The sequence below is a fragment of the Microplitis mediator genome, chromosome 7 (genome assembly GCF_029852145.1).
Source record: "Microplitis mediator isolate UGA2020A chromosome 7, iyMicMedi2.1, whole genome shotgun sequence".
NCBI lineage: Eukaryota > Metazoa > Arthropoda > Insecta > Hymenoptera > Braconidae > Microplitis > Microplitis mediator.
This window is the reverse complement of record NC_079975.1, coordinates 7,826,507-7,842,741: the sequence shown is the minus strand read 5'-3', so window position 1 is coordinate 7,842,741 and position 16,235 is coordinate 7,826,507. Positions and strand designations below refer to the sequence as shown.

At 26.6% G+C, this 16,235-nt stretch overlaps 1 protein-coding gene across 3 annotated transcripts; it reads right to left on the bottom strand.

The window, feature by feature from the left end:
• Positions 1-1,296: 1,296 nt before the first annotated feature.
• Positions 1,297-12,852, bottom strand: LOC130672515 (vanin-like protein 1). 3 transcript variants are annotated; one of them, XM_057477167.1, is made up of 6 exons: positions 12,663-12,852; positions 10,520-10,593; positions 9,936-10,073; positions 9,103-9,258; positions 6,845-7,671; positions 1,297-4,161 (listed from the first exon to the last, which is right to left on the bottom strand). In XM_057477167.1, the coding sequence occupies exons 2-6, from the start codon at positions 10,583-10,585 to the stop codon at positions 3,666-3,668; spliced, it is 1,683 nt and encodes a 560-aa protein (XP_057333150.1). In that variant the 5' UTR covers positions 10,586-10,593; positions 12,663-12,852; the 3' UTR covers positions 1,297-3,665. The 3 variants fall into 3 exon arrangements, with proteins under 3 accessions (XP_057333150.1, XP_057333149.1, XP_057333148.1); XM_057477166.1 differs by lacking the exon at positions 12,663-12,852 and adding an exon at positions 10,987-11,144; XM_057477165.1 differs by lacking the exon at positions 12,663-12,852 and adding an exon at positions 10,733-10,872.
• Positions 12,853-16,235: the final 3,383 nt, after the last annotated feature.

Here is a 16,235-nt window from a genome sequence, read left to right as displayed (position 1 = left end):
TTTATTTATACTGCACTTTTTAGTTGAATTCTGTTTTTTTATTTTTATTAAGAGGGACCACTAGTGTAAAATTTTGAAAAAATCACTTTTTTTGCATATTTTGATAGTTTTTACTTACTACTACTATATACTTTTACTATATATACATATATGTATGTAATACTTTATCTTAAAATAATTTATTTTAAATGAATTTGAATTGCCACCAAAAATTCCTAACAGTATTATTTTTTTTTAATGAAAAAAACATTGAAATATTTTGAAAATTTTTTTTGGAGTGAATCGAAGTCTATGATTATTTATTTTATATCCGTTATTAATTAGAATTTACTCCAAACTAACATTTTTTTTTCATTAAAAATAAATACTTTTAAAAACTTTATTCATAATTTTAGTTTATTTTATAATTACATTGATTCAAATTTTTCTCCGAAATAAAATTAATTTTATCTTCATTAAGGAGGACCGCTAGTGTGAAATTTTGAAAAAAGCAATTTTATTTTCATATTTCGATAGTCTATAGCTTCAGAAATAACAGTAAAATTTAAAGTGCGTATCTCGAATAGTTTTTTTGAGTTACAGCCATCTGAAGAGCAGCCGCTTTTCGGTTCTCGAAATTACATTTTTCAAAATTGCTGCAGTTATAACTCGAAGACAAATCATCCAATTTATTTGATTCGAATTGCAGCTTCTTTTATATATTTCTACATACCACGAACCTCCAGTTTTCTGATCGATTCAAAAATGTAATTTTGCCAAGCCAAAAATCATCAAATTTCCGCGCGAAATTTGATTTTTTTTTTTAAAAACTCCGCCATTTTACTAAATTTCAAATTTTTTCTTCGCCCGAGGGTCATGGTATAGAAAATACCTTCTAGTTTAATAAACTTTTTGGTTTTTTTGATTTCCGGTACTGCGAAGATCGCTATTACTGCAGCAGGGAACTTTTTTTTTGGAGCGGGAGATTGTGAATAACTCGGTGAATTTTTAATTTTTTGATCCAAAAATTTAATCTTGTATTCATGACATATCCACAAATATGTCCTTAAAACATTAAAACATTCCATGCCGTAGCTTTCTTTAAAAAAATTCCCAAAAATCATCTTTTTTCAGGCGTCACACTAGTGGTCTCCTTTAAATACTTTAAGTTCGTCTTATAACGAGAGCTAAACGGAAAATTTACAGAAACCGATTGGGGGAAATCTTCCAATTTTTTAAAAAGTTGAGGGGAAGAATCTTATAAGAGGTCGGACTGGATATTGACACAATAATTATCAATATACGATAAGAGAAAAATTTTATATTAATCATTATATTGATTAACTCGTAGAGTTAATATTTTATTGAAACTCATTTATTTAACAGTTTACATAAGATACTAAACTCTATATACAGGTAACTCACGCGATAACCATTCTATTTTTTTTTGTTTTTTTCGTTGTTGTTAATTATATTTTTTTGTTTATAATTAAATGTATTAATTGTGACCTGATGATTTTAATAATTAAAAGTAATAACATCTAAACAAGCTCTTTTATTCATATTTATATTGTTAATTAATATAATAACGATACTTATTATTATTATTACTATTATTTTTAAATCGGCATACATAATTTTTTTTTTTTATTAATTACATTAAAAAAAAATTGGGAAGGCTTTTTTTTTTAATATTCATACGAACGACATTCGATAAATTTTTTTATTTTTAGTATTTATTGTAGTACTGATTAAAATAATATTTTAAATAAATTCCAGTACAAAACTTTAGCAACTAAAAAATTTTTTTTTATTAAGTAACAAAAAAAAGAAATATAAAAAAATAAAAAAAATATTTTGATTTAAAATATTTCAGAGATCAGATACTGAAACTCATCATCTGAAAATTTGAACATTAAAATACATTTTGATAAAATTTATAGTAATTATTGGTAACAAATTAGTTAACATGAATTATTTTGATTTACTAAAATATACATCAATAATAAAAATATATCTTAAATATAATATTAATATTAATAAATATACACTAATGCAAAAAATTAAAGGAACAGGAAAATTTTTTAGTCATTTTTTGAAGGCTGTATCTTCGTAAAAAATTATCGTATCGAGATTTTTTAATCAATTTTTTTTAGAGCTGCGGTTATCATGAGAAATAGCGCGAGACAAAAATTTTTATGATCCACGGGCAAAGTTAATTTTTTTTTCAGCTAAGCCAATCATAGGTCAGTTAGCAAATTTTTTGTCTCTGTACGACAATTTGTCGAGATATCAGCCTTCAAATGAAAAAGGATTTTTTTGGCTTCGATTATCGATATCTCAGCTACCAAAGATCGCACACTAAATTGGAAAGCGGCTTTAAAAACTTTAATAAATTCCCTTTTTTGGTTTTCCAGTAAATCAACCGCTTCTTTGTAAATATTGATGGATAGACGAATATTGCCAGTTTTTTTTTTAGCTTAATGTGCCTTCAATAATCCTGCAAATTTTCAAATTGATCCATCGAACCGTTTTTACCGGGTGATTGATCAAAGTTTTTCAAAATAATCAAAGGAAGTTTTGTTCCTTCAATTGTGTAATTGATCATCAAAATTAAAAAATTATTTTTTTTCTATTTTTGCATCAGTTACTCAGACAAATGTAAAAAAACAAAAAAAAAATTGACTTTTTTTTAAATTTGTTGAAATTTTTTTTGGAATTTTTTTTTTTCGATTTTTCTTCCAATTTCGCGCCAGTTACCCATTAAATGAAAAAAAAAATAAAAAAACAATTTTTTTGAACATTTAAAGAAAAGTAATTTTTTGTAAATTTTTTTTTTTCTTTAAATGTAAGGTAGAGAAAAAAAAATAAAATTTTCAAAAATTACTAAAAGATTTATAAAATTTTTCTGTTCCTTTAATTTTTTGCATTAGTGACTTCATTTGATTTTTTATTTTGTTTTTAATAGAGCATTAATGACATGGGACGATTATCTTACTCATTAAATCCTCTGGTCCTATTGAACTGACTTACAAGCCTGAGAGCTTTTTAAAACTCTATAAAGCACTTTTTTATTTTTCCCTATAATGCAATACGGTATTTTTTATTTTTTCATAAACTATCCATGGGATTAACGTGTAGTCTAAAACAGAGCGAAAGCTATAGCTGTGTGTACTTTTAATACTATGAGAAAAAATAGACGTAAGATTTTACAGTTTACAGTACAGTCATATCACGTAATACAACAATAATAACTCAAGTACTTAAGAAATTTAGTGGCAAATAAATCAATTATTATTATTATTATTATTTCATATAAACCGAAACAATGACTGGTACACAAAAAAATAATGTCTTGCCGCAAGAAAAATTTTTCATCATGAATTGAAAATAAAAATTTTCTTCAAGCAAAAAAAACTTTTTCATTCCAGTAAATTTTTTCTTCCCCCAAAAACAGTTTTTATTTTAAATTCATAATTCAAAAAAATTTTTTGTGTTCAGTAAAACTTTTTTCGCGCCAATAAATTATTTTTTCTGTGTAAGATAACATATTTATTTAAATTATCAAGCTATTTTATATTTTAATAAATTTAATCCCTTTAATTATTTAATAATTATTTAGGGAAATTCTTGGGCAGGATTTCTATTTTTAAATTTGATTTTTAAATTATTTATAATATAATATTTTACACAAAACTTAATAACGAATTTATTTCGTTATTACCTACGGCTAAAATAATAAAAGTAATTGACAATAAATAAACCGGTGTAATTATTTTAGATGAAGCTGACGTAGTTTTAGGCAAACCGTCGGCTGTTAAATTTCTTCCATAGATAGCAAAAGTCATTAAATCTTTACGCGGTTTTGTCAAAGTATATTTTAAATTAACGTGAGTTGCATTTATTTTATTACTGACAAATGTAAAGTCGGTGACATTTAGCGGGTGAAGTTCGGTATTTATACTCAATGGAAAACGTGTTATATTTGTAGAATCTTTGGTGATACTTGAAATGACAATTGAATTAAATGTGGTCGGATGAACAATAATAGTATTGGTGTCGAATCTCTGATTACAACTTGTTGGATTGTCATCGAGGCATGAAATTACACTGCAAACTTCCACACCTCCGGTAGCGAAGTTTGAAAATGATCTTACGCCATTGAACACAGCAAAGCGATATCTAATTATAATTGACAAATTGTTATTGGAAAATTTATTAAATTCATATAATGACCGATGTTGAATGAATAATTAGATCCACTTTAATTAGCGAACTCAATTGAATTAACTTCCGAATAGCAATTAAATTTATTTCCTAATTAAATTATCAAGTATATTTGTCGACTAATCAATAAACTGTAGTACTTATAATTATATATTATAAAGTAGTAATTTATATTTTGACGACATTTCAAATAGTAAAGAATTTAAATGATAATTTTAAGTGATACGTAATGCAAGTGATTAATTGATTTTTGCATCGTTTGTTACTCTTATCTATTGAAGGCCTTATCTGATCATGTGATATATATAGATATATTTATGCGGAGAGAAAATTATGGAAACTGTTCTGAGAATGTTAATGAAATATCAACCCATAATAATATGCTAGGAATTATGGACTATACACCCATAATTTCTGGAAAGAGTTTCCGTAACTATGGGAACAATTATGGTAATAGTTCCTGTATCGTATAGTAGCTGAATTACAGTAATGATTGCCGTACTCATGGAAATAGTTCCGATAATCACATAGGAATAGATTCTATATTCCCATTGTAACGGTTACTAAATGCGTATGGGAATAAACCCTACCCTCTAAAAACGAATCAGTAAAATTCACTTTAAATTAATGAATATTCAATGGAAACCAGCTATAAGTATACCACTGGTTGAATTAGTGGTATACTTATAGCTGTACAAATAGTGAGTATTCACTGATTCGCAGTGAATTTCACTAATTCATTTTTACAATAGTAGTACACAGAGAAAAGTGTCAAGTAAATACGCCTAGGCAGCATAGTAATGGTTACATTACTCTATAGTTTGTATACGCAGTCACATAAGAGCGTCGTGACACAAACTATAGAGTAAAGTAATCATTACTATGCTGCATAGGAATATTTACTAGACATTTCTCTCCGCTCTCTAAAAATGAATAAGTGAAATAAGTGAATATTCACTAATTTTGAGTGCCAACCGAACCACTTTTTAAAATCAGTGGTTCGGTTTGCACTTGGAATTAGTGAATATTCACTTATTTTCACTAATTCATGTTTAGAGAGCGTGTATACATCATGGTAACCATTCCTATAATGGTACTAATTATGGTAATCGTTTCTATACTACTATGGTAATGGTCACTATAATATCAGGGTAATAATTACCACATTGTTATGGTAATGGTTACCATAACATTTAGAAATTCATCATATTATGGAAATCATTACCATTATATATGATAATAATTACTATAATATTATGGTAATGGTTACCACAATATTATAGTAATGATTATTATAATAGAAGGTAACGGTTACCATAATGACATAGGAACTATTCCCATTTCGTATAGTAATGAAAACTATATAGATGGGAATGGTTACTATAACTTGTATATATATGTATATTAGGGTGGCGCAAAAAACCGACTACTTTTTTTTTTCGATCTCGCATGAAAATTTGTTGGTTCACGATGTTTTAAGAAGCCTCTCCAAAAAATTTTCAAGAGGTCGCTCAGGAATTTTGACAATATCAAAAATGATCGAAATTCCGATTTTTATTTCTAAATTTTTTCTTTCTCGTTACAGCAATAGTTTATATTTGTAAAATCATGACTACGCTGAAAATTTCAGCCCAAAATTTAAATATTTAAACGGCACTCAAGAATTTTGAATATTAACTGATAATAAGTAACTAATAGTTTGAATTAGTTTTTGTATTTTTTTATAACTCAATTATTGTATATGGGTGCCGTTCCTATAATCGATATTTCAAAAAAACTGGTTACCATACGTTATGAAAACCATTCCCATAATATATAGTAATTGTGACTATAAATTTCTTTCCGTACATATATATATATATTATAATATCAACTATTATCAAAATTTTTATATTCCAGTGAAAAAAATAGTTTAGATCCACGATCTTATTCCGATATTTTCTTTAAATGTACGTAGATTCGTAAAGATCTATATGGATCAGAGCTAAGAAGTCAAACTATCAAATTATAAGAATTCAAAATTTTGATTTTGATGTCGATCCAAAAAAATTTACTTAAATTTGAAAAGATCTCAATGGATCTTGTAATACATCATTGTAGATCTAAATTTTAAAAAATCAATACATTGATCTATTAAAAATATCGTTAGATCCAAATTATTTTTCCACAAGATCATATATGGCCAGGCATTGATATTTATTACCATACATGATTAATAATCATTGATTATATATATCTCCCAAATGAACTTGTTCAATCATGCATGATATTATATATGATCATATATAAAACTTCGTACTCTACAATAGTTTTATACATGATCATATTTAACTTCGTACATAATCATATATAATTATATCTGAAATCTTATCATCACTATAAATATTGATTTTTTTTAATTGCGACATTTAACTTTTTTTTTCAATTTATACTTCTTTCAATCTTTTGTTGTACAATCAATAACTCATTATCAATTTATCTAGGACAATAAATTTAACGTCAAGTCATTAATACCTCAATTAATTATATAATAGTAATATCAATCGATTACATTCATTCAACGTCGATCTTATATTAATGAGCCAATTATTCTCATTTCTAATTCTAGCATTAAAAAAAAAAAAAATGAATAGCATACCTGTAATATTTAGCAGCACCTTTGACCAAATTGTCATGATGTACAGTCTCGGTAGTAAAATTGCAGCACAAATCATTATTACAAAGAGTTAAATTGTGTGTTCCATTAGTGGGTTGAAAAAGTTCAGTAGTGTAGGGTGAAAGATCATCAGTTTTAAGATGTTGTTGTGGTACAGACTCTTGTTGATTAATAGTAGGAATTTCAGTTATTGAGTAGAAAAATACCATTGCATCATTAGGATTAATTGGCTGTGTACGTTGGCCATTTATTATTTTAGGTATTTTAGCAACGATAAGTGCATTTGCTGATTTTTCACTCCAGACACGTGCAAAGTGACCATCTTTTCCAGCATATATACCGGTACCACCGCTACCAGTTGACGGCGCATTGTAACCCGAGCCAAGAAAATTAACATTATGAGTGAATGACCATCCAGTTTGAATTTGATTCGCCGTCAAAAATGGCAGCTCAGAAAACCAATGGCTCGAAAAAATGATATCAGTTACTTTCTTATCACGAACAAGTTTTACCGCTGGTGTACCAAAGAGTATATCGAAGCATATAAATTGGCCGAAATTAACGTCAAAATCAGTGCGGAAAGTTGATATATCTGGCTTAGATGTTCTGTTCATACTGAGCTCGCCAAACAAATTCCATTTTCTGTATTTAGCTATTAGAGCACCGGTTCTATCAAACACTATATTGGTATTGTATAGATTGTGACCGTCCTTGGAGCAATTTTCACCGCTACACTTTTCTTTTTCACGTACATTTATTACAATGTACATAGCATGACGTTTTGCCGCACAAGACATGGCCTTCACAGCCTGATGAAGTGAGAAAAAAGTCGATTATAAAAGTTACACATCAAATACTCGGGTATTATGTACACAGTATTTATATATATATATATATATATATATATATATATATATATACGTAGTTTTAGTTTAAATATAAATTATTGGAAAAATATACATTGTACGCGTCTTAAAACTATTCTTGCGTTATGAAATTTATTTTTAAACATTAACGTAACAAATTTATATGCCGATACATATTAATTGCTAATTATAGTTATTGTAATAATAATTATTATTAACAGTCCCTTCGTGACCGCTCGAGTGTAATTAATAAATTAATTGCATATAATTGAAATTAAATTGCTCATTGATATATTTTACGAAATATTTATATTAATGTATAATTTTTTATTTATCGTAATTGATAAAAATAAATTTGGTAGGGAGTTTAAAAATATTTGGCAATTTTTATCGAATTAATTTCGAAATATTATTAGTAGGGACAAGATTTTTGCCTTAATTTCGAATGAACGGTTAGAATGTTTGGTATTATGGCGAAAATATTGGTCTTATAAAAAAAGTTTTAAAACAAAAGTTGTAGAAAATTTAATTTCCAAAAAAAACGTCTTCTATGATTTTGTTATACGACCAATATTTTCACCGTAATTCCAAAAAATTAAGATTCGTAGTGAATGATTCAAATTTTTGATAATTATTAAAAGCATAATTTTGAAATTACAGTTTTCATATTAGTCCTATGAAGAAATTATAAGAGATATTTTTTTTATAAAATTAAATTTTGAACAACTTTTACTTGAAAGTTTTTTTGATACGATCAATATTTTCACCGCAATTCCAAAATTAAGATTCATAATGAACGGTTCAAATTTTGATAATTGTGAAAATCTTAATTGTGACATTATGGCTTTCCTATTAGTTCTATAAAAAAATTATAAGAGACATTTTTTTCATAAAATTAAATTTCCTACAACTTTTGTTAAAAAAATTTTTTTATACCACCAATATTTCCGCCGTAATGTCAAAAATAAGAATTTTTATTGCAGAAATTAGCCGACGTCTAATAATTTTTGATTTTTTTGAGAACAATGGATTTAAAAAAAAATTATTTCAAAAAATTGCACCTATAATTTTTTCATTTTCCAAATGTGCATATTTTTAGTTTTTTTTTTTTTTTTTTAAATAAAATTTTTGGAAAAAAAAATTTGAAAATTTCAAAATCATGAATTATTTAGAAAACTTAAAATATAAAATTGATTATTGTAACAAAAATATCTGAAACTGAAAAAAAACTCAGTTCTAAAATTTGGTGACAGAGCGCTTTGTTCGAGGTGTGCAAAAGACAAATTTAAATCGACATTTCCCACGATACCGAATTTAATTGGTTTTATATCAATTTAAATAAAGATAATAATAATATTAATAATAATTTTTTACCTCCATAACATTTGATGAGGTGTCATGACATGGAACTTTAGATTCTTTAGGATGAGGTAAATATGTACTGTGTGGTAAATAATTACTTCGTTCATCAATTGGATTTGATTTGCCACTAAAAAGTGCATTCTCCGGAAAAACAATTATATCAACTTCCTAAAATATTTTAATAATTTTATTTAAAAAAAGAAATTTATTTTAAAATCAACTGTACACAGAAAAAAATAATTTCTTGGCTCAATAAATTTTTTCTTGCCTCAAAAAAATATTCATTTTAAATTTTTAATGCAAAAAAATTCCTGGGGTAAATAAAAATTTTCCGTTCCCTAATTTCATCCGCAAACGTTAAATCCGCGACGTTGTAAATCAGTAATGTGCCCTTCTTTCAAAGGTTTTGTGAATGTGTAATTACAATAGTATGTTAACACACCCACGCTTGCAATGTTACTGAAAAAATTAGATGAGTAAATAAAGTAAATAAATTAATGATCCTGAAGTTAACAGACAATTTATAATTTTAGGATTTTTTTTACAACAAATTTATGAGAAAAAAAAAAAACTAAAAAAATGCACATGTAGAGAATTCAAAAAACTACATGTGCAATTTTTCAAAATATATTTTTTTTAATATTTATATTTTTAAAGAAAATCCAAAAACTATTAGACGTCGGCTAACTTCAGTATCATAATAAATTATTATAAAGTCGCGGATTTGATGTCCACAGGCAAACATTCGTGATAAAAAATTTTCTCGGGGAAAGTAAAAATTTTTTGCATAAAAAAAATTAATTTTTTCTGTATATTAAATATATATAATAATTAAAAATATATACATTTTCACTTGCTGTCTTTAAAAATGTCATAAAATTTTTCGCATTTTCGTTTGCAATGGCAGTGCCATTATCACCCTTAGTAACGGGATGATACTCGACTACGGCACCTATGTAATAATTCGATGTTGGCGACGAAGCCTAAAATTAAATACATTTTTTTTTATTTATTTATTCATAGGTATCATTATTATTACCACTAATAATAATCAATAGATGTATACTAATCAATTAACTATTTCATATCTATTATATTGTAGGTGGCTATGTACTAGTGCCCTACTAAAATTTTCCGTATCGACTTTTCTAATGCACCTCCCGCACTTCCTGCAGGAACCACAACCAGGTGTCTTAACTACTTTTGTCTTTATATAAAACAATTATATATCTATTATTGTTCAAATTAATTAAGTTTTTAAATTTTTAAATTTATTTCTCAGGTCAATGAACTTTGTTTGATCATTAAATTGCGTATAAATGATTTGATATCACGCAATAAGAAACAAAGTTCATTTAATATACATATATAATGATTCATATATATCAATAAAATTTAAAATATTTATATTTGAAATAAATAAACTTACTTGCAGCGTTAATCTCGCCGAATAAAAGATGCCGATGAGATACAAAAAGGTCGATCCGGCAAACATATTCGACACTGATTCAAAAAAATAAACTGCGTATTAGTTTAAATTTAATTGTTTTATTTTAAATAAAATAAAAAACTTTAGTTGTTAAGAAAATAATAAATAATTTGAATTTATGATTAATTGTGAGTAACAAAAAATAGAAAATACTTTTAAAAATGCCGATTAATAATATTAATAATTAATAGTTATTAATTTTAAGAGAACGAGATTTATGCCACCAAGACGTCTGACTGTCGTATGGATCCAGCGGCCGCTGATCGGTATATTGTCTCGCGCAAGAGAGAACTTTATAAAAAGGAGATAGAACTAGAAACGAGTATGCGCGTTTATTACTGTCGATTGTATTTGCAATAAGAAAATTTAAGAAAATAAATTTTAAATTAAATATTGATTATATTTACGTGTATTGGCCAAGAGATTTAGATCCAAGTCGATTTATGATTGAAAAAAAAGTTTATTTCTACAGGCAAAGAGAGTTGAGGGTCGATTGAGAGTGGAACGAGAATGATAAGGGATATAAATTTTGCTTGGAGCAAGATTGACCCGAGAAATTTTGCGCATGTATCCAGAGGCGAACGTCGGATGGTATCCTGACCTACCGGGAAAAGCGTCATCCGCGCATGAATCAAAGTAGCCTGCGATATTTTTGTTCATATGGATAAAAAGTATCAAAACAAGTTTACAAAAATAGCATACGCTAATTTAATTATTTCACTTTACTGTATATTTCTTTTTTTGTCCTGGCGCCAAATTTTGGTTTTTTTTTTTTTTTAGTTCTTAAACTAACGACTATTTGTTTCAAATAAATTCACATATAAGTGATAAATTATGATTATCTAATCTCATCATCAATCATACGATCGTTTACACGAGATATAAATATGTATGACATTATATATATATATATATATATATATATATATATATATATATATATATATATATATATATATATATATATATATATGTAAACAGAGAGGTTTTTTCAAGTTTAAGGTTTTATTTTTAAAACTTTGATAAAATCTTTTATCGAATCTTAAGAAAAATTGAATATTTATGGAATTAATTAATATTAAATTGTTACAGTTTTATATCTAATAGACTGTGAAAGTTTGCGGAGGGAACGCGGATTAAATTAGTAGTTAATGCCGAGCTGGTGACGGATTATTTATTTAATTCCTTCGAGCCCTGGTGGATCTGAATTACGGTAAATTAGCGTAATTTTCGTATTCGGAAGAATTATGGCATTTTACGGTAAACGTACGGTACTTAACAGCAAATGTATGATATTTTTACAGTGAATTTTCAGTAAGAGAACGGTAATTTACTGTAAAATTGCAACAAACCTGCGGTATTTTACCGTAAAATAAAGTATTGCACTGTAAAAACTGTAAAAATATAAAAAGCATACGGTAAAAATGCCGCAAATTACGGCAAATTACCACATGCTACTGTAAATTACCGCAAATTTGTCATATGAATGCCTATTTTACGGTAAATGCCGGTTAAAATGCGGCAAATTACCGCAAATTACCGTAATTCGGATCAACCCGTGAGTAAAATTGACTCCAAGTAGGAGTTTATTTCAAAATTGAAACTGGTTCAGAGTATCAACTCCGAAAGGGAGTTCATTTAAATTAAAACTCTAAATCGAAATAAATTCGAATTTAAATAAAATTCAGATCACTCCGAATTCACTCCACTGAAAAAAAATTCCCTATTTACTCCGTATTCGGAGTGATTTTTTTTTAAACTCTGGAACTCGGAGTTTAAATGAAATCCATTTTTACTCCGAATTTACTCCTGATTTTTTACAGTGTAAATTTTACTCTTGTAAATATTTTTTTTTTTTTTTTCATTCGTATATAATATTTAGTAGAGCATTAATTTAAATTATGACTCATACAATAAATTCTAAGTAATTAATGAATTTATTTTATTTTACACAAAAAAGATCTACTATGTACTAAAAAAATAAACAAATAAAAATATAACACAATATAATTTATAAACATAAACTCAATTTTTTTTTTTTTTGTTATCTTGAATATTTCTTTACTGATTCATATTTTACTACCTTAACTATTTTTGGTTTGGCATTGAGTTTAAAACTCAAGATCATAACAAACTCATTGAAAATTTTGTTTACACATTAAAATAGAGACACGATGTATAACTGAATAAATATTTATTCTTGATTATGACATGAAACTAAAAAAATTTAAGTAGCATAACGTTTAGAGATTATAAACACGTGTCACTTTTAGCATATTTGTATTTAAATTCAAATAGTAAAAAGTAGCACACAGTACATAGTATTAGAAAAAAAAATAATTAAAAGTTAGTAATAAAAGAAAATTGACTCCACTGATAAAAGAGATTATAAATTAATGATTCAGCAAATATTTTTAGTTATCTCTTACTCAATGTTCTTTATCTACTTATAATTAAAAAGGCAGTGCTAATTAATTATTCATTTGCCGTTGAAGAGTTATATATTACCAATAGATGGCATTACATATATGATGTTATTTTTTTTGTTAATGTTTATTTAAAAAAAAAAAAAAAATTGGAAATTTGTCTTTTGATTTTTTTTAATGCTGTACTGTAAAAAAAAAATCGGGATAAGTCCAGGGTGTAGGTGTTAAATTTCAACACCAAAAGCGGTGTTAAAATAACACCGCCAAAGGTGTAAATATTTTTTACCGGTGTTAAAAAAATTTCCCGGTGTTAAAATATTTTACTTTGTAAATAATTTTACTTAATCGATCGCTGCAGTTAATTAGAGTTTTTATTAATTAATTAAATTATCGGTGATTGGAATGGTGGGCGTAAAATTGTGTAATTTTTAAATAAATTACGTGTAACATAAATAATTATTCAAATAAGTACGTAGCAAAATTGAAATTCCCTCCAGACAATATTCATTAAATTTTTATATTTTTTTACACTGTAAGAAATTTCGGTGTAAAAATGGACCCGGAGAACTTTACACAGCCGTGTAGTGTTAAATCACGGTGTAAAATTCTCTCGGTGTAAATTTTCCATCCGTGTAATTTTAACACGGTGTAATCTACTTTTTTTACACCATTCCGCGTTACTCGTTAATTTTGATTAACGAGCAACAAATGATCATTTAATATTTTTAACTACTTAATCAATAACTACATTAATTTTATTTAGATATTAAATAGTATTTTGAACACTTCAATATTTTTACGATTATTTTTATTAACGCAAAATTATCATAAATTACACATTTACACGTTTGACGGTGTAAAAATTTTTAGTTCACACCGCCTAAATTTAACACATATTTGGTGTAATTTTCACACCGAAATTTTTACACCTAGTCATTTACACTACACCGGATCCAAAAAATTTTTTACAGTGTATATGTAATACATTTTTTTTTCTAATTTCTATACGTGAAATTTTATTTTTACACCGATTTAACACCGGCATTTTAACACCGCCAAGTTACACCGCGCGGTGTTAAATTGAATCCATTTTTTACACCATTTTTTTACAGTGTAAATTACACCTAACAGTGTGAAAGGAAATATTTACACCATTTTTAAAGTACTCTGCTTGACATTTTACACCGACAATTCACACCGAGTCGTCCGTGTAACATCCTCGGGGACCATTTTCACACCAAAAATTTTTTACCCTGTGGAGCAAACGGTTTTCTCGCACATTCCAAAAAATTATTGACAGAAATACAAGATATGAAAATTCTATTTATCTTCAAAGGAAAGGTCACATAGTACACATGTGTAACATTAAAACCATCAATGAATCATGACCATGCATAACAATTCTTAGAATTACTGAAAAGGTTTTCCTACATATGGTCTAGTCTCAATAAGTAACAAATGGTCAACATGTGATGAAGATTACCACGATTATTTCCAACGATTGAAAACAATGGAAAAATTTTAAAACAAACTTCCGGCTACATATGGAATTCCATAGCCTCAGCTTTAGTCTTAATATTTAAAACTTCTTAATGCTTTTTTTTTTAAATTCAAATGTGTATTCAAAAAATGAAGACTGCAAGACAAATTTATTGAATAAATTACAATATATTACAATTATTATGAAAACTTTATAATTAAATATACATTTCGATAATTTCTATTTATAAATGAGTTATAAAAAAGCATATAAGGGAGATATTTATAAACGCATATATTGCATATAATGAATTACGGGAATAGAGGTCATACTTGAAATACATGTGTATATTCCGAGACAACTGATTTGAGTGAGAGAAATCATTGTGTTGGATTCCACAAATGTTTTATCTGAATGTATATTTATCATTATATATATGTATATATCGATTTAATTAAAATGAAACCACGTAAAAGCAATTATTGCTGGCTTATATGAAGAGATAATAATCAACTTATCAGCCAACTATAACCCAGTCACAAGTAAATAAAAATTTTAACCAGATATTTCCGGTAAGTTTATTATCTCATGTTGGGGTTCACCAGAATATATGATCTGTTTGAAATTTACAATATCAATAATTTCATATTTTTTCCCTATGCTATAGAGATAATCGATAAAACTTTTTTCTGTTAATATTTTTATTTAATTTAATATTTACACTGTAAAAAATTTCGGAGTGAATGTGGAGCAGATGTAAAATAAAATCCTCGTTACTCCGAAACGACTGGAAAAAAATTTTTTTTTACTTTGTGTGAGAAGTGATTTTTTTTTAAACTCCAGGACTCCGAGTGAAGGAATGAATTTGGATTTAATTAAAATTTACAGTATCCTGTAAAAATATGAGCTCTTAACATTGATATTTAGAGGCCGCAAATCATAATTTTCTATTTTCCATTTAAAAAACATGGGACAAAAAAAATTTAACGCTCTACAAAATAAGTCTCTTATGATTTTTTGATAAATTCATCTGTTCAAAAGTTATGAGAGTTTGAAGTCAAATTTTTCGTAAATTTCGAGATCTCTCAATTTTTTTTTTTTATAAAATTTTGGGAGTAACCCGTTTTGCCCACCGTACTCCGCTCGTCCCCTATTTATTACACTGTAAAAAATTAGGAGTGAATTCTGAGTGATTACGGATTTTATTTAAATCCGCATTTACTCCGATTCGGAGTTTTAATATTAAAATAAATTCCCATTCGGAGTAAATGTCACTCCGAGGGCATTAAATAAATAAAAAATCATTCGCTCCTTATTCACTCCAGATTTAATCCGCGTTGACTCCGTAAATTTTTTACTGTGTAATATTAAGAAATATATTTCAAAGTTAATTGAAATTCAAAACATTATTCCTAGGGTTCGCACTTTTTGGCTCTCCTTGTAAAATTCAAATAAATTTATTTATATTTTTCTGAAAAAATTTTTAATATCTTTAATTATATTAATTAATTAATTACGATAAAATTTTTTACAATCACTAAAAATGATAAAACTCAATTCATGACAAATTTGTATTGTCTTCTTATTGAAATAAAAAGTCGATCTGTTTTAATGTTTAAAAATAAAATCAGATATAATCAATCTGAAGATCAATGAACTATTACATAAAAAAAAAAATTATTTTTAAGAGAAAATTAATTACAAGATTTAAATGTAATTATTCATAATTAAATTTAATTCATAATTGTAA